This window comes from Syngnathoides biaculeatus, chromosome 7 (assembly GCF_019802595.1).
Source record: "Syngnathoides biaculeatus isolate LvHL_M chromosome 7, ASM1980259v1, whole genome shotgun sequence".
NCBI classification, from domain to species: domain Eukaryota; kingdom Metazoa; phylum Chordata; class Actinopteri; order Syngnathiformes; family Syngnathidae; genus Syngnathoides; species Syngnathoides biaculeatus.
The window spans coordinates 6,489,754-6,512,237 of NC_084646.1; the positions used below are offsets into that span (position 1 = coordinate 6,489,754).

The 22,484-nt window shown below is 45.9% G+C and overlaps 1 protein-coding gene across 9 annotated transcripts in view; it reads left to right on the forward strand.

Annotated features, from left to right (window-relative positions):
• The window catches only part of lnx1 (ligand of numb-protein X 1), a 61,676-nt gene extending 43,914 nt beyond the window's left edge, over window positions 1–17,762 (forward strand). For 8 of the 9 annotated variants that reach the window (XM_061825449.1, XM_061825447.1, XM_061825451.1 and 5 more), the window contains 8 exons: window positions 2,574–2,705; window positions 6,804–7,012; window positions 8,835–9,239; window positions 12,996–13,130; window positions 13,222–13,399; window positions 15,725–15,971; window positions 17,004–17,162; window positions 17,238–17,518. In XM_061825449.1, coding sequence (XP_061681433.1) covers window positions 2,574–2,705; window positions 6,804–7,012; window positions 8,835–9,239; window positions 12,996–13,130; window positions 13,222–13,399; window positions 15,725–15,971; window positions 17,004–17,162; window positions 17,238–17,373 — 1,601 coding nt within the window. In that variant the 3' untranslated portion in view covers window positions 17,374–17,518. Of the gene's footprint in view, window positions 1–2,573; window positions 2,706–6,803; window positions 7,013–8,834; window positions 9,240–12,995; window positions 13,131–13,221; window positions 13,400–15,724; window positions 15,972–17,003; window positions 17,163–17,237 lie in introns of all 9 variants that reach the window. The other variant, XM_061825445.1, reaches the window with a different exon arrangement.
• Window positions 17,763–22,484: the final 4,722 nt, after the last annotated feature.

A 22,484-nucleotide genomic window follows, 5' to 3' on the forward strand; every position in this document is an offset into this window, starting at 1 on the left:
TCACAAGGGTCACTGGAGTGCTAGTCTATGCTAGCTAACATCAGGCAAAATGCAGACTACACCCTGAACTGGTCCCCATAAGGTCGCAGGGCACATAGACCCTGAAGGGCAATTAATCCCACGCTGCCTACACCAAAGTCAGGCGTGTGTAGCACTACACCATCAGTGACTTTCAAGGGGTCCTGTCCATTTTCCAAGCCCCATATCCTCACAAGGGTCGCAGGAGTGCTAGAGTCTATCGCAGCTAACATGGGGCGAAATTTAGACCACACTCTGAACTAGTCGCCGTTAGGTCGCAGGGCGCATTGACACTGAGCGGCAGTCAATCCCACGCTGCTTACACCAAGGTCAGGCGTGTGTAGCACTATACCATCAGTGACTTTCAAGGGGTCCTTCAAACAAAATATTGAAACATTTTTTCTGATGACTACCAATTTTTAAGATGAAACCGAAGTTGATAGCGATGGAGTTTAAATATCGCCGGTGCTAGCGTGAGTTTGAAGGGACAGCTCCCATCTGGACGCAGTCAAAAGCCCCCCAACCCCCGCCTCCGCCCATACCTCGAGCGTCGGGTCACCGGGGACTCCAAATGACGTCAGGCGGCACTCGGCGCCGCGGGCCGTCGGCACCGCGCGCGTCACCGACGCTGAGCGAGCTGTCACGACCAGAAGCGAGCGCGGCTTTTAAAGAATAATGCGGCTGTCAGGAGCCATCGCGTCTCCTCGAGGAGAGGGAGCGGCGATGTCGGGGCGGCTTTCAAATATACAAGTTTTTCGATTTTAAACAATTATATTCGGAGATAAGAGATTAATTTTCCAGGGTGAGTCATAAAAGTTCCAGGACTCTTGGCATTAAGGATGTATACTAGTAGAAAACCTAACTACAAACGACAAGCGTCAGTGTTGGCCAGATCATCAACCAGTCCGTCGACAAGGAGAAATATACATTTTCATGAAAGCATATTTTCAATTTAAAAATGAATATTTTAGAATACAAGTGCCAACTTGTAACTTGCCTTGGAGTTCAACCACAATCTGTTCCAGAAAACAGTTCAAAAAGTGAATTGTTGGAAAATCGAATCGATGTTTCCCATTACAATGAATGGAAAAAGAAATAATGCGTTCCAAGCCTAAAAAAATTGCCTTTTTAAAGCATTTTTGTAGCTCCTCCTGATAATAAACTGGATAGTAGAAATACATGTATAGTTTAGTGTATGTAATAAAATAATTTTAAAAATATATTTGCTTTAAATTTATGCTTTCGAATTATTTTCACACTTTTTGTCACAAAATGTTTTTTCATTTTATAGTAAATTGTACTATTAGAATATTTAGTCTTGTGAGAGTAGTGTATTTAGTGTATCATGAATATTTGATATAAACAATATATATCAATATAAATTTTAATGAAAGCATATTTTCAATTCAAAAATTCATATTTTACAATCCAAGTGCCAACTTGTTTCCTTATACAGCGATACCTCGGTTCTCGACCACAGTCTGTTCCAGAAAACGATTATAAGTGAATTGTTCAAAAACCGAATCGATGTTTCCCATTTCAATGAATGGAAAAAGAAATAATGCGTTCCAAGCCTAAAAATAATTGGGCTTTTTGAAGCATTTTTTTTTTAGGTTTTCCTGATAATAAACTGCACAGTAGAAATACATGTATTGTTTAAATACTTTATATAATAAAATAATTTAAGAAATATATTTTTTTGCTTCAAATGTATGTATTAACAGCAAAGTACGCTCGGCTGGGAGCGCATTGCCGTATCTTTGAGTACTGATTTTCGTTCGAAAACAGAAGCAAAACATCTCCAAATTTTCATTTGAAAACAGGGAAGTTCGAAAAGCGAGGCTTTACTGTATTATAATATATACATTTTTAGTCCACCCCTAATACTCATACAAAATATATGAAGGCGCTCAAAAGAAGAAAAACAAACAGTTCATACGATGATTGGGCTCCAGAAAATGCTTGAATGAGACTTCCTTGCAGTTTGTCAGGGCGTAGCAGCGAACGTCGCCATGACAATCTGCACGGTGCGTTATATCACGCTGCAGTTATGTAAGCGCGGCACAGATTGGGGTTGACTAATTGGCGGGCGGGTAGCGAGCAGGTCCTCTCTTCACGCCAGAACAGATGCATCAACGCCGGGGCTTGTTGAACGCAGCGCCACAAGTGACGCTCAAACCGGCGCCGCGGACGCCACCCACCGCAGGCCAAGTCGGAACGCTCGGTACGGCGCATTTTAAGCGGCCATCTTAGGTCCGCTTTGGTGAATCCGCGACTTGGCTTTGCGTTTATGTAATACGCCGACCACCTGTGATGTCACCGTCGACGTGTCAGCGGACTTGGGCGGGAAGTGAATGGTTCTTACGACGTGTAAAATTTGGGAAAACGACCTTCACCGTCACATGTCAATCATTATTGTTATAACTACTTTCAAACGGTAATAACCAATCATCTGTTTATAAACGGTTCGACCAATCAGCCGCAAGGCACCGCAGCCCCGTCCGGACATGTCCAGACACGTACTCTCACCCTCACTCTTGAACTTTCTGGTCCAGTGCGGAGCCGTTCCTTCCGGAGGCTCAACCGGGCCTTCAGCGTCCTGCGGAGGACCAAAAGCGGCACCGCCGTCAACCACGAGACCTCGGAGGAGCGCGACAACGCCAGGAATTCCAGCGTGCCGCAAGGAGGTAGGGATCAGCAAGGAGACGGAAACGGACGAAACGTCTTTGTTTTTTGTTCCCCCTGCCGCCAGACACTGAGCTCGTTTTTGGCCATTTTATTTATTTTTTGGTTTATATTTTCTTTTAAATCGTAATATTTGAAGCAACATCAGTCTTGTAGCGAGGATAAAATACGTTTTTATTTTTAACCCCAGTGATAACCCCTCCGCGATTTCTTGGGAGAACTTGCAATGTGTTCAAATACGTATTTTCTTCACTGTAAATGTTCTTACTCACGTTATAGTGGCTCTAATCATTTTTTTATTTCACAGTAAATTTGTTACATACAATTCAGTTGTATTTCACTTTATAGAATAATATATTTGGAGTACATTTTTTAGAATTGATGTTTTTGTGTCAATATGGGTGTTACTAAGGTAAAAAAAATATTCTTTTTGGGGGCATTTATTAAATTCTCCAAGGATAGAAGAGAGTATTCTTAAAATCAAAATTGTGCTAAATGATATCTTTTGTTTTTAAATCTTAAGTACTTCTAAACTAAATCTTAGTTTTTTAAGAATATTGATAAAGCATCTTCCTTCCATCCTTGTCCAAAAATTGACTGTTGTAATCTGGTAGAAAAATACTTGAAAAAAAAAAATAAAAAAATCTTATTTTCAAGTGTTGCGTCTAGGGGAAAAAAAATTCCAAACTGTGATTAGATTCAGTAAATAACAAGGAATTAAAAAAAAAAAGTGACCCGAATAGAGGCGAAATTGCCAATTTGGTGACGACAGTGTATTACTGATTTATTTAAAGAGAGAGGAAGAAATTACACAATCATTCAAAATTACGCAACACTGAGAATTTCATGACTTTAATACAGCTAAAATGGTTACATTTTATTTTTTTTCTTATAGCAGCCATGGTGCAAATGCCAGCGCGAATCCTGGGGGAGGGCGAACTGCCTCATGTGCACTTTCCGATCCCCCCCCCCCCAAAAGAGCGTGCGCATGTGTATTTGTGACGTCCCCCCCAGCCGGAACAAGGACGGTGACACGGCTCCGAGCCCGAGCAGATGTTCCCGTTAATAATTCAGCTGCACGTTGCGTAACAGTTGCATCGCGGGAGGCGAATACGGACGGCGGTGGAGTGGGGGGTGCGATCGCCCCCGGGCCGTTTTCGGACAGGGACGGGGGACGGGATAGCGGACGAGAAGAATTCCCGTCACGGTGTCCTCTCCAGCCGTTAGCAGTCCATTCATTAATCTTCAGTGATACTTAAATTTAAAGGGAACGCGTGTCAAATTGACTTTTCAGTGTTCGGATTGGGCGCTTGGAAAAGTCGTGAGCGCATTTCGCGTAGTCGTGAGGTTCTCGGTTCGAATCTGGGCTCTGGCTAGGTCAGTGCCACTTCCGACTCTGGACGCTCGAGTGCAAGTAGTCACACTTGGTGGTCACTCTAACAAAAGCCGTACCTTAAAAATATTAAGGATATTTATTTAAAAGCGTGTATTCGGATTTTGACTAAAACTGCCTGCAGAAGCACCATTTTTCCTATTAGACAAGGCTATGGCCTGCCTAAATGGATCTCCTTCACTCACTTCAACATTGTTTCGTGGCCTCAAGACACCTCAAGGCGGCATCAAGGGATCCATCCATCCATTTCCTTTGCCGCTTATCCTCACGAGGCACAGGCAGGGAGCGGGGCACACCCTGAACTGGTGGCCAGCCAATCGCAGGGCACATGGAGTCAGATAATAGTCGCACTCACAACCACACCTAGGGGCAATTTAGGGTGTCCAATTAATGTTCCATGTTTTAGGGATGCGGGAGGAAACCGGAGTACCCGGAGAAAACCCACGCAGGGACGGGGAGAACAAACTGTACACAGGCGGGGCCGGGATCAAACCCGGATCCTCAGAACTGTGAGAGCCAACGCTTTACCAGCTCGGGCGTAGTTTTGCCCTAAGCACAAAAACGAACAGTTTCGTGAATAGGCGGAATTGCAAATGCCAATCGATCTAATAACACAAATGAATATTAAATCAATGCATTATTAACTGATTCAACGCAAAAATTGTTACACGATTGTTGACTCCGCACCCGTTTTAGAATTCTTGCTCCTTGGGGGATTTTTGCCAAAAAGCACTTCCCAGGTAGCTTATTAAAAGACACCAGAGAACTATTTTAAATCGTTATTTAAAAAAAAAAAAAAAAAAAAAAAGCATAACATTTCCTTTGAACACGCGCGCTCCGGCGTCGGTGCGGCACGTCTTTGAAAAGGAAGGATGACAGACGAGCGGAGGAGGAATTGTCAGCGGAGACGCCGATACGAGCCCCAAACGCAGGGGAGATAACGTCGCAGTCTGAGAGGGCTGAGCCTTACGTAATCGCGCCGGGCGTACAGTAACGCTCTCCACCCTTCAAGCAAGGCGCAGGCATAATATTGACTCTGGAGTGTGGAGAAAGTGTAAATTGCGAATTGGGGGGGGGGGGGGGAGACGCACCCGCTGAGGGACACCGAGACATTTTTCATTTCCAGCCGACAAAACAGAAATAAAAGCCGAGATGCATCATTGGTGACGTTGAAGGCTGGCCAGAACACGATTGGATGAAACCGGCAATTCATTTTTGATTGATATAAATGCAGTATGTTTGATATGTTCCAGACTCAAGCACGATCGGTGAATTATAGATCTGGAGACGTATAAAAAATACATTTTTCAAATAGTTTGACTCCTTTCACACACATTTAAAGTCATTGAAAAAAAACGTTCTCAAGTGCTTGTGCTCACGAGCTTGTGCGGTAAAGCTGTCCGATTTCAGCTCATGCTCAATTTAATACAGCAGGTCCCCACGAACGGTCTGCAAATCCTGCAGAGCCGAAGTGCAGTAGTTTGTCTTCTTTTTAAGAACGTGTGACAATAGCTCGTCTTCTTTTTAGAAAACTGTGACAATAATTTGTCTTTTTTTAGGAACGTGTGACAATAGTTTGTCTTCTTTTTCGGAAAGTGTGACAATAGTTTGTCTTTTTTTAGGAAAGTGTTACAATAGTTTGTCTTCTTTTTAGGAAACTGACAATATTTTGCCTTTTTTTAGGAAATTGTGACAATATTTTGCCTTCTTTTTAGGAAATTGTGACAATAGTTTGGCTTTTTTTAGGAAAGTGTGACGATAGTTTGTCTTCTCTTTAGGAAAGTGCAGCATTAATATTTTGTTGTCACTATTTGTAGTCTGACATCGATAGTTTACTTTCTCTTTAGCTAAGTGTGGCAATATTTTGGCTTTTTTTTTTTTTTCGGAAAATGTGACAATAGTTTGTCTTCTTTTTTCAGAAAGTGTGACAATAGTTTGTCTTCCTTTTAGGAAAGTGCGACGATAGTTCGTCTTTTTAGCAAAGTGCAGCATTAATATTTTGTTGTCACTATTTGTAGTATGACATCAATAGTTTACATTCTCTTTAGGAAAGTGTGACAAAAGCTTTTCGTTATAGGAAAGCGCAGTATCATTTTTTTTTGTCTTGCCTTTTTTTTTTAGTAAAGTACAACATGAATAGTTTCTGCATACAGAGTAAATTTGTGACTACAACGTGAGAAAAATGCATGCATCTAAAAATACAAATGCATGTACTTTTACACCACAAATTAATGTACTTTGCATAATTTCCCGAAAAGGAAAGCCTTCTGATGTTAGACCGGCATTCCGTTAACAGATCACCTCTGCGTTAAAATTTACAACGCATCCAAAGTGAGGCGTCGCACGCAAAGCCGAACGAAAGGCCGTCTTTGTTTCTTCCCAATCGGGCCTCGAAAACGCTTTTGTTTGACAACAACGCTCGCGCTGGTTCCCATGCACGTTGCGTACAGATGTACGTGACTAATCGCGCAAACATCGAGCGAGGACAATCAGCCAAAGCGCCTTTTTTCCTTTTTGTTGGCGCGCGCGACTTTGTTTGAGTAACCTGAGGGAGTGGAGGCAGCTGCTCCGCCATCTTCTCATGACTTCCTCCCCTGTTTAACTTGGCTTTCAAAATGGCCGTTTTTCTTTCGTTCTTTTTTTTAATCCCCCCCTTCGCGCCGCACAGCTGGACTCCCAACTTTTTTGTCTTCTCTTCCTCCGTCAGTGTTGGCCCTGCCGCAGCTCCACCACCTGATCCCCGACGGCGAAGTGACCAGTATTAAAATCACTCGCGCCGAGCCGTGCGAGCCGCTCGCCATCAGCGTGGTCGGCGGCAACGAGACGCCGCTGGTGCGGATCCTCATCCAGGACATCTACAGGGAGGGGGTCATCGCCCGAGATGGGCGCCTGCTGCCCGGGGACATGATCCTCAAGGTATCGCCACAAGGCCGTATTGCGGTGGGACCTTCGCCGGACTTGAGTTTTTGGATTTGTGGAACTTTGTACTTCCGATCCACAGTCCGACATATGAATGCAAAATGAAAACACTCGCGAGGAGCATGAGAAAATTTGACAATGGATGCTAACCGTTTGGGTGAAAAAGGCTAACCAGCGCTCAGTCGGAGCTAATGATGTCACTCCTTAGGCCCCGCCTTCTTCAAGACACATGAATGTGCTACATCCATCCATCCCTCCATTTTCTTAGCCGCTTATGCCCACAAGGGTCGCCGGACCGCTGGAGCCCATCCTAGATGTCAACAGGCAGAAAGCGGGGTACACCCTGAACTGGTCTCCAGCCAATCGCAGGGCACAGACACAAACAGTCGCACTCGCAGTCACACCTCGAGGCAATTTAGAGTGTCCAATTAATCTTGCATGTTTTTGGGATGTTGTCTTCTTTTTAGGAAAGTGTGAAAATAGTTTGTCTTCTTTTAAAGGAAAATGTGACAATCGTTTGTCTTCTTTTTAGGAAAGTGTGGCAATAGTTTGTTTTCTTTTTAGGAAAGTGGGGCAATAGTTTGTCTTCTTTTTAGGAAAGTGGGGCATAAGTTTGGCTTCTTCTTAGGAAAGTGTGACAATAGTTTGTCTTCTTTTTAGGAAAGTGTTACAATAGTTTCTCTCCGTTTTAGGAAAGTGTGGCAATAGTTTGTTTTCTTTTTAGGAAAGTGGGACAATAGTTTGTCTTCTTTTTAGGAAAGTGTGACAATAGTTTGTCTTCTTTTTAGGAAAGTGTGGCAATAGTTTGTTTTCTTTTTAGGAAAGTGGGGCAATAGTTTGTCTTCTTTTTAGGAAAGTGTGGCAATAGTTTGTTTTCTTTTTAGGAAAGTGGGGCAATAGTTTGTCTTCTTTTTAGGAAAGTGTGGCAATAGTTTGTTTTCTTTTTAGGAAAGTGGGGCAATAGTTTGTCTTCTTTTTAGGAAAGTGGGGCATAAGTTTGGCTTCTTCTTAGGAAAGTGTGACAATAGTTTGTCTTCTTTTTAGAAAGTGTGGCAATAGTTTGTTTTCTTTTTAGGAAAGTGGGGCAATAGTTTGTCTTCTTTTTAGGAAAGTGTGGCAATAGTTTGTTTTCTTTTTAGGAAAGTGGGGCAATAGTTTGTCTTCTTTTTAGGAAAGTGGGGCATAAGTTTGGCTTCTTCTTAGGAAAGTGTGACAATAGTTTGTCTTCTTTTTAGGAAAGTTTACAATAGTTTCTCTCCGTTTTAGGAAAGTGTGGCAATAGTTTGTTTTCTTTTTAGGAAAGTGGGACAATAGTTTGTCTTCTTTTTAGGAAAGTGGGGCAAAACTTTGGCTTCTTCTTAGGAAAGTGTTACAATAGTTTCTCTCCGTTTTAGGAAAGTGTGACAATAGTTTGTCTTCCTTTTAGGAAGCTGTGACCGTAGTTTTTTCTTCTTTTTTAGGAAGTGTGACAATCGTTTGTCTTGTTAGGAAAGCGTGACAATAGTTTGTCTTCTTTTTAGGAAAGCGTGGCAATAGTTTTAAACCCACACAGGCACAATGAGAACATGCAAACTCCACACAGGGAGGGCTGGGATTGAACCCGGGTGCTCAGAACTGTGAGGTCTATGCTTTCCCAGCTGCACCACTGTGCCTGATTGGCTACAGAGTGTTTTAAATTTTGAAATTCAGAAATGTTTCTTTTAAAATATTTTAAGAATAGTAATAGTTAATTACTATGTAGTTAGTAGTTAATTACTGAATGAACTCAACATTGGTAGCTTTTTGCACATGGTTGAATGCATTTTTCTGGACGTGTCAGGTGAACGGCATCGACATCAGCAACGTGTCCCACTGCTACGCCGTGGCCACCCTCAAGCAACCGTGCCAGCTCCTGCGTCTCACCATCCTCCGGGAGCAGCGCCACCGCTACCGCCACCCGCACGCGGCGGCCATCGCGGGGGCCCACCAGTCCCACGGCCCGGCCCACCACCACCCCTTCCGGGACGACAGCGTCCACGTGGTGCTGAGCAAAAGCGCGCCGGACGAGCAGCTGGGCATCAAGCTGGTGCGGAGGCCCGAGGAGCCCGGCCTGTACATCTTCGACCTGCTGGAGGGCGGGCTGGCAGCCCGGGACGGGCAGCTGTGGGTCGGGGACCGCGTGCTCGCCATCAACGGACACGATCTGCGCTACGGAGCCCCGGAACATGCTGCACTCCTGATACAGGTTGGTGGAGGGCAGACAAAATAGCGGCTGGGCTTGCTTGTGTACTTAAAGCCCGAGTGTCATCCCTATAAACATTCCAAAATAAATGTTAAAATGAAAAATACATAACTTCAATATCGTCCAGCCGAAAAAATAAATATGAGCGGAGAGCGCGTCATTTCTCTCTATTCGAGCTCTTTTCGAAGAAGAGAACATCTCACAACCGAGTGAAGTGACCGGGGCAATGTTACCATATCGTTTCGAACCATATTTAGATGATATGCGGATCACTTCTAACTAACAACAGACTCCCAGACATTATGTATGAGCCAGCCCGGCCGAAGCCGTGGCCCTCGTCCGCGAGGCACGGCTTCGGCGGCGGCTCGTCCGCCCACCTACTATGGGACACGGAAGCTCTTTTCAAAGAAGAGATCATTCACAATCGAGGGAAGTGACCGGGGCTAGTATCGTACCTATCGTTTCGAGCCACTTTCAGATGATATGCAGATCACGGCCAAACCACCTCCCAATCCGATCCACCTCCGTGCTGCGTAGATGAGCCAACCCACCCGAAGCCGTGATTGGCGGACACGGCACCGATGGGCACATCGACACAATTAGCACCCCTGACTTACGTACGCTGATCTTTTGTTACGTTCTGAAAGGATTACACCCCCCCCCAACTATTGTTTTTTGTATACACACCTACCTGTCGTTTGGAACACACAAAGCTCTCGTCCTCTGCACCCGTGCAATCCATTTTTCACGACGAACCGGGTCTCTTGGAAACTTATGAAGGGTAAATCCATCCTCCCGAGTGTTCGAGTTCCGCAGTGCAACGAGCCGGCATTTTGGCTAACACGAAGGAACAACGCGCTAGCTTCCCGCAGGTAACACTAATAGAAACAAACGAGTCGGCTAGAGGGCGCTCCTACCCCGTACGTCACTTCCTGCTTCCTCTCCAAAACAAATCCCTCGAGAGGATTTTCATGGCAGGAGTTACAAAAAGCCATAGACGTCAAAATCATGTTTTGTGGTGGGGAAAAAAAAACGGATGGGTCCATACTGGCTGCTGTTTTTTCATTAATAACATACTAAAAATCATCCATTTCATGACAGTGGCCCTTTAAATGCGGATTGATATGTAACAATGTTAAAAGTATTGTAAATTTCATATCAAGAGAAATGCGAGTTCGAAACTAATTAAAAGGGACCTGTCATGAAGAAAGTCCGTGCAGTGAAACGGTCAATACTTTGAGCCAAAAATCAGTTTAGGCTTCACATTTTCAGTTTTTCAGTTTTTTTGGGGGGGGGTCTATGAACTATGATCATTGGAAAAAGGGGAATCTTGATCTGTGCTGATTGGGGCGTGGCCTCAATTAGATTTGGCGTCTGCCATGTGAGGAACTACGGTACTGTGCCCTTGCGGTATGAAAGGTAATTGTCGTGATTTGTGATAATCGTCTCGCTGTTGTCTACATTTGATTACGCGTAATTCCTGACGGTCCCACGCCACTCATCGGCGTCTGTTGGCTAATGGCGGTTAATTGCCGTTGAGTCGTTCAGGGTCTCCGAGCCTGCGAAGTTCCTGCCCGAGAAGACCGGCCGACCGGCTCCGGTGGGTTCTCCCCCCGTCGGTCTCCCCGAGCGGGCGCTTTCTGACGAAGATTCACAACCGGCGGGCCTGAAATTAAATTAGGCCAATTATGGCAATAATGGGCCGGGATTGGCTTATTAAGGAGTTGAGCTCCGCGCCGCCGGGACCGCTGGCGACTCTCACGGGAGGTGAAGAGGCAGAAACGGGCAGAAGTGGGAGTAAGTGGCGGGTCAACGGATGGAAAATGCAAATAAGGATACAGTCATTTCAAAAAGTAGCTCCCGTGTATGTAAAAACGCTCTCATAGCACACCGGCCCAGCCAATAAAGGACATTCCGGAACGCTTAGCCGCTCACTCACTCACTTTTGAGGATTGACTTCAAGAAATGAAACTCGATTATGTTGCCACAACCTGTTTCAGGCTGAGGGAAATTGAATGGAAGTCAGGAAAATTTGCAATTGTACGGTAACTTCCTAGAAGGTGTGAAATCTTTTTCTTTTTTTTTTTAAACCAGAAAATCACCAGAAAACGGTTGGCCTCACAGTTCTGAGGACCCGGGTTCGATCCCAGCCCCGCCTGCGTAGAGTTTGCATGTTCTCCCCCCGTCCCTGCGTGGGTTTCCTCCGGGCACTCCGGTTTCCTCCCACATCCCAAAAACATCCATTAATTGGACACTCTTAAATTGCCCATAGGTGTGGTTGTGAGTGCGACTGTTTGTCTCTATGTGCCCTGCGATTGGCTGGCAACCGGTTCAGGGTGTACCCCGCCTCCTAATAGCTGGGATAGGCTCCAGTGCTCCCCACGACCCTTGTGAGAATAAGCGGCAAAGAAAATGGATGGATGGATGGATGTTATAATGCAACGGATATTTGAACAAACGGTGCAGCAACTCATGTAGACATACAACATAACTGTGAAAAGTCTTCTTCCTAGCTGTCGGTATGACTGTTCAAGTGGCAAAGTCATACATACAAGAAGGAGCCACAGCTGGGATAGGCTCCAGCACTCCCCCCCCCCGACCCTTGTGAGGATAAGCGGCTAAAACAATGAAAGCGGCTAAGACAATGAAAGCATGGATCCGAAAAACATGCAACATTAATTGGACACTCTAAATTGCCCATTGGTGTGGTTGTGAGTGCGACTGTTTGTCTCTATGTGCCCTGCGATTGGCTGGCAACCAGTTCAGGGTCTGCCCCGCCTCCTGCCCATTGACAGCCAGGATAGTCTCCAGCACTCCCTGCAACCCTTGTGAGGATAAGCAGCTAAGAAAATGGATGGATGTTATTAAGCAACGGATATTTGCACAAACGGTGCAGCGACTCATGCAGACATACAATATAACTGTGAAAAGTCTTCTTTCTAGCTGTCAGCAGGACTATTATACTGCCTTCAAGTGGCAAATTCGTACATACAAGAAGGAGCCACAAAAAAAATTAATCATGATGCGCCAATAAATATTTTACATTCATTTATTACAACTGTACAATACGCCAGTGTGCTCTGTTCTTTATTAAAGTGCGACAATTTGTCTCTATGTGCCCCGCGACCGTCTGACGACCAGTTCTGGGCGTATCCTGCCTCCTGCTCGTTGACAGTTAGGATAGGCTCTAGCACTTGACCCTCGTGAGGATAAGCGGAAAAGAGGATGGATGGATGGATGGATGGATGACCAGAAAACAAACATATGACTATAGTAATTCAACCCATCAAATTTTCGCTTGTGTTTTATGTACTCTCATGCTATGCTAATGTTAGCCATATAATCAATGATGGGTGAGAAATGGAATCATTATAGTATAAATATTTGATTATGTTAGCTCGCCTTCATAGGTTAGCTTGGTCAGTCAGGAATGGTACCGACAGGATCGGACATAAGCACCACTAGCTAGTTTAAATCCTAATAATTTGCTCAATATATACAAGTATTCCTCCAAAATCTCCAAATAAAAGGAAGTTAAGGAATGTATTGCCCACTCCCAGTTGTAGTTTACAGTAAAAGTGTCACATAGAACAGGAAGAAGTTCAACTTTCAGCAAAATATTCAAGCCAACTGTATCATTTCATGAAAAGCAGAAGTCTGCTAGCTCAAGGCTAACATGTATGCAAAACGGCAAAGACAGGCTAATGGAAATTAGCATCGACGTGACGTTCAACCGCCAGCGTGTTTTGTTTTCGTCAGGCGAGCGAGGAGGGCGTCCACTTCGTGGTGTCGCGCCAGATCTGCTTGCCGACGCCCGACATCCTCCACGAAGCGCCGTGGGCCACGGACGGCCCCCCGCCGTATTCCCCCGTGGACATCGAGCAAACGCTGCTGGTCAGCTGGCGCGCGCGCGCGCACAAACACAGGCACGGACGCGACAATATGGAATATGATTATGGATTTCAAATGTCGTCGCCCCCGTTAGGATTCGTGCCAGAAGCCGGCCTGCTACGAGAAAACGGTCACGCTGACCAAGGAGCCGTACGACTCGCTGGGCATGGCCGTGGCCGGCGGCATGTCCAGCCGCGGGTGGGACCTGCCCATCTACGTCACCAACGTGGACCCCGACGGCGTGGTGGGCCGGGAGGGCTCCATACGCAAAGGTAACCCTCGCGTTGAAAGCAAGTGTCACGTCGACCCATCCGATTACCGGATTTGCACCGAACACGTGCATAATTCCGAGGGTTAATCGCGCGGCGTGAATTGTTACTGCGGGAAAACATTAGCATTAGCGTAACGTTGGGGGGTGGGGGGTGGGATCAGCTGCGGGATCCTTTTATGTCCTGGCAACACTCCTGAGGGAGATTTTGCTGACTCGTGGGGGGGTCTTTAATGCATATTAAGCGTGCCATTGACCTTCCATGTATGAATCTCTCTTTTGGGGATTATGAAGGCTCAATATTTCATATTGCTGCATAACGAATGATTGTCGGCTTTGCCATTGGGTTTTATGCGCGTTTCGAAGGAAAAGCGCTCATGTCCCTGGGTCAATTCGACCCCAAAACTCTTCTTATTAAAAATATCAGGATGAAGGGGAACGGTGGGTTCTCACAGTTCTGAGGACCCGGCTTGGATCCCGGCCCCCCCTGTGTGGAGTTTGCATGTTCTTCCCCGTGCCTGCCTGGGCACCCCCAAAAACATGAAATACTAATTGGACACTCTAAATTGCCCCAAGGTGTGATTGTGAGCGCGGCTGTTTGTCTTGATGTGATTGGCTGGCGACCAGTTCAGGTTGTGCCCCCCGCCTTCTGCCCGTTGACAGCTGGGATAGGCTCCAGCACTCCCCCCGACCCTCGTGAGGATAAGCGGCCAAGAAAATATATCGATGATTTTTTTTTTGTAACACACATACACAAAAGAACACATAGATAGATAGATAGATAAAGGTAAAGAAAATGGATGGATGGATGGATGAGTCTTCTTCTGATGGTTTTAATTTTTTTTCTTTTTCATATATATTTGTTAATATTTGCAAATATCTCTCCACACATGCGAGTTAAAATATATCAAAGAGGTTCAGAAGTGTCTTTATAATTCCTTTTTCTCAATTTTTACATTTATTTATTACATATATTTCTTCCCATTTCAGGTGTGTTTAAGGTTAATCATGTTTTTTTTTCTACAATTAGACGCTATTTGCGCGTTCCCGTGTTGGTTAATTTAAAGTTTTGAGAATAGTTTGGAAACAAATATGTATTAAGATGTCCTCAAGATTAAAAATTTGACGTTAGATTCAAAGCGAACTTATTTCACCTCAATTTAACAAGTACGAATAATGTGTAGAATATTATTTTGAATCCCATTAAGATAACAGGAGATCCAAATAGTGTCCAAAACTGGGGGGGAAAAAATAATCTCAAAAATCATAACCATTTCATTGTAAATACGTTGTCACTGAGCCAAAGGGAATAACAACGTAATTTCCGGCCGACAAACCGCGACTTTTTTCATCCGCTTTCAACCCTGCGGTTTATGCGGTGATGCGTCGACTTTGTGCATTTTTTCTAACGCCCGCAAGGGGGCACTCCAGCAGAAAAGGTAAGAGTGGGACCGGTGGAATATACGTGCCGAGGAAGTGACTTTTACCAGCCCCGGCCCTGTTAGCGCTCCGCTAGCATGTTACTGCTGTGTCTCAGTGACTTTTACCAGTATGTTGTTTTTTTTTAACCGGCCCTGTTAGTGCTGCGCTAGCGTTAGCCCGATGGTAGCGTGTTGCTGCTGTGTTACTGCCGTGTCTCAGTGATTTTTACCGGTATGTTGTTGTTTTTTTTTTTGTTTGTTTTTAACCTGCCCTGTTAGCTAGCATGTTTCTGCTGTGTTACTGTCGCGTCTCAGTATTTTAGGTATGTTTTTTTTTTTAACCGACTCTGTTAGCAGTGTGCTACCGTGTTGCTACTGTGTAGCTGCCTTGGCTGTTTTTTTTTTTTTTTAACCGTTATGTTTTGTTTTTTTTTGTTAGCCCTCTTCATGCTACCGTGTTGTTGCTATGTTAAGATAATCTCTAAGGTACTAAAACTTTGAAAACGTTTTCTGTGTACCGTCTTTCTTTGTAAATATAGTTATATCATATATATATATATATATATATATCTCATTGTGGGCACTTGTGGCTTTTACACAGGTGTGGCTTATGTATGTACCAAATGGTATTTCCTTTACAAATGTACTCGGTTAGGCTTATAATCCGGTGCGGTCTGTAGGCCAGAAATTACGTTGCTTTTAACATTCTAATTGAAATGGGTTCACGCGACCCACAACACAACAGGGGGCCGGATACATATTCTCGAATATTTGCAAACGCTCCCACGGCAACACGTCCTTCAGATGCTAGCTTGAAAGCAAGCTTTGCTCTTTTCAAAAGGCACAGGTGGCGTTCAGACTTTGTCGAATAATTCACGCGGGCTCCCCCTCGTCTCCGCCGCCCGTAGGCGACATCTTGCTCAACGTGAACGGCGTGGACCTGACGGGGGTGACGCGCAGCGAGGCCGTGGCCAACCTGAAGAACACCTCGTCGCCCGTGGTGCTCAAAGTCCTGGAGATGCGCCCCCCGGACGAAGGCCCGCCGGAGGGCGAGCCGCCGCGCTGCCTGGCGCCCTCGCCCGACGGCGGCACCAAGAGCCCGCCGGCCAACGGCGACTACTCCCCGCTGTGGGTGTCGTGGCTGCAGCTGCCCAGGTTTGTGAGCGTTCCTCGTAGAAGGTCAAGTGTCATCCTTATGAATATTATAAAATAGATATTATATTGAAAAATACATATAACATTATTCACTTCAATGTCTTGTATTACCCGATTGTTTTGAGGCCATATTTAGATGGTATCTGATCACGGCCAAACCAGCTTCCTGTCCGATCCACTTCCGCGGACGAGCCGCCCCGGCCGACGAGGCCGACAACCCACTGCGACGAGCTCATTTTCGATGCCGAGGTGGCTTATCATGGCGCCGAGCCGGGCCGCTTTACGGCGTTGTCGTTGCACGCGGCTGAGTGCGCTGCGCCGTTGTCGGGAGCGTTGTTCATAGCCGCTGCCGTCTGCGAGCCTGACGCGGCAGCCTTCGTTGAAGCCGTGACCGGCGGACGCGCCGCTTTGGTCGGGGTGGCTCATTTTCGGCGCCGAGGTGGCCAATCACGGAGCCGAGCTGAGCCGCTTTACGGCGTTGTCGTCGCCGCATGCCGGATGAGTGCGGCATTGTCGGGAAGCGTTGTTCAGAGCCGCCGCCATCAGCTAGCCCGACTCGAAGCCGTGACCGGCGGACTCGGCGCCTCGGCCTTGTCACTAAACTTCTCTAATACTCCCACTTCTAAAACCTTCATTAAAGACGTGCACTCAGAGTCCCGCTTCTGACACCATTCGTCACAAAACTCTACTCATAATTCATTAATCACCCGTAGTCAGAGTCCCACTTCTGACACCATTTGAGAGGATTTTCATGGCGGGGGTTACAAAAAGCCATACGCATCAAAATTATGTTTTGTGGTGAAAAAATGCATTAATTCATTGATAACATACTAAAAATTATGCATTTCACGACACTTGACCTTTAACCCTATGGGGGGGGGCAGCACAACAGATATGTGGCAAACCCCCTTTGACTCACACCTCAAATTAAAGCGAACGACGAAGGCGTTCCGGCTACACTAATATTACGTTCACGCGTACACAGTTGACGATAAAACGATCCAATTCCCCCCCTTCCACTTGTCCCCGCAGGCATCTGTACAGCTGCAAGGACATCGTGCTGCGGCGGAGCATGTCGGGCAGCCTCGGCTTCAGCATCGTGGGCGGCCAGGAGGAGGTCAACTGCAACCAGTGCTTCTTTATCCGCTCCATCGTCAAGGGCACGCCGGCCTACAACGACGGCGGCATAAGGTAAGATGCAAATCGCTGTTTTTAATTTTTGGTTTTTTTAAATAATTGTATTTATGAATGCGCGCCCGTTTGCAGGTGCGGCGACATCTTGCTGGAGGTGAACGGGAAGAGCACGTGGGGCATGACCCACATGGCGTTGGTCCGTCTCCTCAAGGAGCTCCGAGGGCGGATCACGTTGACCATCGTGTCCTGGCCGGGGAGCCTGATGTGAACGGACTTTCGAGCCCCTCCCCCCACTCGAGACCGGACTTGCTAGTCTCTCGGAACACGGACGCGGAACCCTCGAGGTTCTACCGCTGTAAATGTCAGGTGTGTAAACAAACAAAAATACCCTCAATCTGTTTATCATACAACACGTTGCCAAGTCGTCGTCTGTGTCGTTTGACTCGTTATTTTCCACATTTAAAGAAAAAAGTTTGAAGATACTATTTAAATAATTAGGTGACTTTGTGGAGGCCTTACTCATTTTCTTACTTTTAAGAGATTAATAATAAATAATAATAATAAAAAAAAAAAAAAGAATCGGTCGCTGCGTATCCGCGGTTGTTGTGCGCGTTCGCTTCGGCCCGTGTCGTATTTCTGATATCGGTACACTTGGTGCAGTGGTCAATAAAAGTCATTTGGAAAACACAACTGTCGGTTTTCATTTTGCATTTATGATTTTTTTATGATATGTTATGTTCACGTGCGCGCGCGTGGGAGCTTGTTCAACATCGGACGAAATCTACGAATGTCACGGCCCCCCGGGCACACGTATTCGGACCGACGACGAGACGGGCTTATCCTTTTGAACGTTATTGTCGCCACGGCAACGACGACGCTTCCCCCGAGGACGCGGCGTCGAGGAAACCGCCGCACCCCCCCCCCCCCCGCACACGCGTGATGTACGTTTCCCATATGACGGCAATGAAACTCAACACCTGGTTTTCGGAAAACTGGAGAGGAATCCTGGAGTTTTACTCCCTGGTTTTTCCACCGCAGATAAGACCCAGATGAGCTCGCGTGGGCCTCGCTTCGACCTCCGAGGGGGCAAATCGGTATCGCCGCTCGGCCCAAAAGCCGCCGTGGCAACGCGCCGTCTTCGGTGCCGGACGGACAGCAAGGCGGTAGTTTCAAGTCCAAGCGCCGAAGTGGGGCTTGTTCGCAAGCACGCGCTAAGCTACGAGCTAACAGACGGGCAGCGGGATAGTTGCGAAAACCGTCTGACTGCGTCGTGATTGGCTCACGCGTGATTATTGGATGTAATGGAGTGTCAGGTGGGATGCTTGGAGAGTCTGAAGAGTGCTATGAATGATAAAAAGAATTCTATTTCCCACTTCTGACACCATTTATCACAAAACGTCACTAATAGTCCCACTTCAAAGACCTGTGCTCACAATCTCACACCATTCATTTCAAATGTCTAATAATGTCCCACTTTATAACTTTTCATAATACAATTTTTTTAAGTGCACACTTCTGACACCACAGTGGCCATAACTCCAATTCTGACACCATTCATTCATTCACTCACCAGTCAAGCCTCTTATTCCCACCCCACTTTGAAACCATGAGTCACCGAACTCTACTCAGATCCCACTTCTGACACCGTTTGCCAGGGAACACTACTAATGTCCCACTTCTGTCATCGTCACATTCCCTTCTGATATCATTTTTGGGGGAACTCTTAAACCATCCCGCTTCCGACACCATTCGTCACAAAACTCCACTAATAATTCCTTAATCACCTGTACCCGCAGTCCCACTTCTGACACCATTCATTTCAAATGTCTAATAACGTCCCACTTCTATAACCTTTAATCATAGAACTTTACTAATTTACACTTCTGAGACCACAGCTGCCATAACTCCAATTCTGACACCCGTTGTTCATTCACTATTCGAGCCTCTTATTCCCACCCCACTGCCCATTTTCTGACACCATTTGTTACAGAACTCTCGAACCATCCCACTTCTGGCACCATTTCCAAGAGGATTCTGCTAATTTAAGCCACTTCTGACATCCTCACATTCCCTTATGACATCATTTTTGGGAGAACTCTCAAAGCGCCCCCTTCTGACACCATTCATCACAGAACTCTTGGTCCCTGCCCCACTTCTGAGACCAGTTACAGAACTCTCAAACCATCCCACTTCTGGCACTATTTCTAAGAAAATTCTACTAACTTAAGCCACTTCTGGCATCATTTTTGAGAGAACTCTCAAAGCAACCCGCTTCTGACACCATTCATCACAGAACTCTTGGTCCCTGCCCCACTTCTGAGACCATTTGTTCCATCCTCACATCCTCACATTCCCTTATGACATCATTTTTGGGAGAACTCTCAAAGCGCCCCCTTCTGACACCATTCATCACAGAACTCTTGGTCCCTGCCCCACTTCTGAGACCAGTTACAGAACTCTCAAACCATCCCACTTCTGGCACTATTTCTAAGAAAATTCTACTAACTTAAGCCACTTCTGGCATCATTTTTGAGAGAACTCTCAAAGCAACCCGCTTCTGACACCATTCATCACAGAACTCTTGGTCCCTGCCCCACTTCTGAGACCATTTGTTCCAGACCTCTCAAACCATCCCACTTCTGGCACTATTTCTAAGACAATTCTACCAGCTTAAGCCACTTCTGACACCATATGTTATATAGCACTCCCAAACCATCCCACTTCTGACAAAATTTCAGAGAATCCTACTAACCTATCCCACTTCAGACATTATTTCTTACAGAAGTCTTGAACGATCCTACTTTTGGCAGTTTTTCAGCCAATTCTCTGAACCTATCTCACTTCTGACACCATTTGTCACCAAATTCTATGAACCTATCCCACTTCTAACACCATGGAGGGGGGGACATTCTGCAGGTAGAGTGCATTTTTTTTCCCCTTTCACCCCCTGGTTTCCATACTTGCGCCTCATCGTACGCCATCCGGCTGCGTCTGGAGGTTAACAAGAAGGCGTTCCCCCTTGTCAAACACTAAATATGGAGGGCGCCCGTGCCAGAAGAACCTGTTCCCAATATTCCGGTGGGAGAAGTCGGGCAGAAGCAGCGTGGGGGGGGCGGGGGGTTGCAGACATGTTGCGCACGTGTGCGTCGGCAGAAGGTAAAAGGAAATGATTCATAAAAGACGAAAGAAGAGAAAGTCCTTGTCGGGTGCGAGGCCTCGGCCGGCAAAAACCGAAACACAATCACGGAAGCAAAGCCAACTTTTTTTTTTTTTTTTTGCCAAAATCTGAAGGTGGGAGTTCGCAGACGTGTTTGTGACACGGCGGCGACGGAGGGAGGACGGAGCGACTGATAAACGGCAAAGCGGAGGCGCAAAACCCCGTCGCTGTCCCGCCCGCCTTATTTGGACATTTTGCGGCGGACGCGGGAACGCGAGTACGCCAAACAAAAACAAGACCCGAGTTCAAGTTGTGTTTTGTTTACGTGCGGACCACCCCCGAGCGCCTTCTCGGCAAACTGCGTGTCCCGGATTTTGGTTTGTTTGCTTCCGAAATGGAATATTTGGAACCTCGTTGGCGATGAAAATGTCTTGACTTTGAAAGCATCCCGCGTCTGACGCTAGCCTACCGTCCCGCTTCTGGGACTGCGAATTTCAGAACTCCACTGAGCCTGTCCCACTTCCAAATCGTTTATCTTGGCACGCTACATTTGACACCAATTATTGCAAAACACTTCCAATCAGACATCCCACTTCTGACTCACATAATCCCTGCTCTAAAAAGATGAATCACCAACCCCTGCTCACCGCTGGACCTGTCCCATTTCTGTGAAACAATTTGTCTGTGAGCTCTACCAGCTGTCCCACTTCTGGGAAAAAAAAAATCACGAAATGCTCCTCTCTCTCCCACTTCTGACACCATTTATTACCAAATTCTATTAACCGTCCCACTTGTGAAACAATTTGTCAGTGAGCTCTACCAGCTGTCCCACTGCTGGGGGAAAAAAAAAATCACGAAACTCTCCTCTGTTTCCCACTTCTGACATCATTTATTACAGAATTAGATTAACCATCCCACTTGTGAAACAATTTGTCAGTGAGCTCTGCCAGCTGTCCCACTTCTGGGAAAAAAAAAATCACGAAACGCTCCTCTCTCTCCCACTTCTGACACCATTTATTACAAATTCTATTAACCGTCCCACTTGTGAAACAATTTGAAACTCTCCTCTCTCTCCCACTTCTGACACCATTGATTACAGAATTATATTAACCGTACCACTTGTGAAATAATTTGTCAGTGAGCTCTACCAGCTGTCCCACGTCTGGAAAAAAAATCAAAACTTTTGTCTCTCTCCCACTTCTGACACCATTTATTACAAAATTATACCCACTGTCACACTTGTGAAACAATTTGTCAGTGAGGTCTACCAGCTGTCCCACTTCTGGGAAAAAAAAGAATCAGGAAACTCTCCTCTCTCTCCCACTTCTGACACCATTTATTGCAGAATTAAATTAACCGTCCCACTTTTGAGAGAATTTGTCAGTGAACTCCACCACCTGTCCCACTTCTGAAAAAAAATGATCATGGAACTCTGCTCTCTCTCCCACTTCTGGCACCAATGATCTTAAAATTAAAAAAACTGACCACCTTGTTCCAGACAGAATTTATCACAGCTCTCACCAACTAACTAATGATCTAAGCAAGCATCCAACTTCTGACACCATTTCTCACAGTTCTCAACTGACCACACCAGTTCTGTGCATCTTTTGATTGTTTTCCCCAAAAAGTTTTCGTAAAAGAGTTCGTTCATGACTTCAGTGTTGTCTACTTCTTCTTTTCCTTTCGGCTTGTCCCGTTTGGGGTCACCACTTCTACAATATATTTTATTAAGCTCAACACTGAAAAGAAAAATTGATGGTTGTACAATTTCTTGATTTGATAAACATTTTAGTCTCCAAATTCAACTTTATTGGACCTTTTAATGTTTTGGATAATTCAAGGTTTGTGAGAATTTAACCAAGGAGAACTCTCGAAGAACTCTTGAACGTCTTAAATCTCCACTTCTCCATAAAAAAAGTCTCGTTAAAAAAATGTCGTATTTTAAATCTCCTGCGAAGACGTCTCGTGACGTTTAACACGGTCTGCCGAGCATCTGCGGTCCTCTGATCGTGAAGCCGACCGGGCCCGTTTGGGCGCTTTATTCTGGGCTCATTCAATGCATGCACGCTGGCGGACGGCCCTCGCGCACACGTGGACGCAAGATTTGCGGGCCTCAAAGAGAACAATACGAGCCGGGGGGGGGGGGGGGTGGAGGAGATGGTCGAAACGGCGCTGGCATCGCGCGTCGCTTTTGCTGCTCTTAAATTTGCAAAACTGCTACC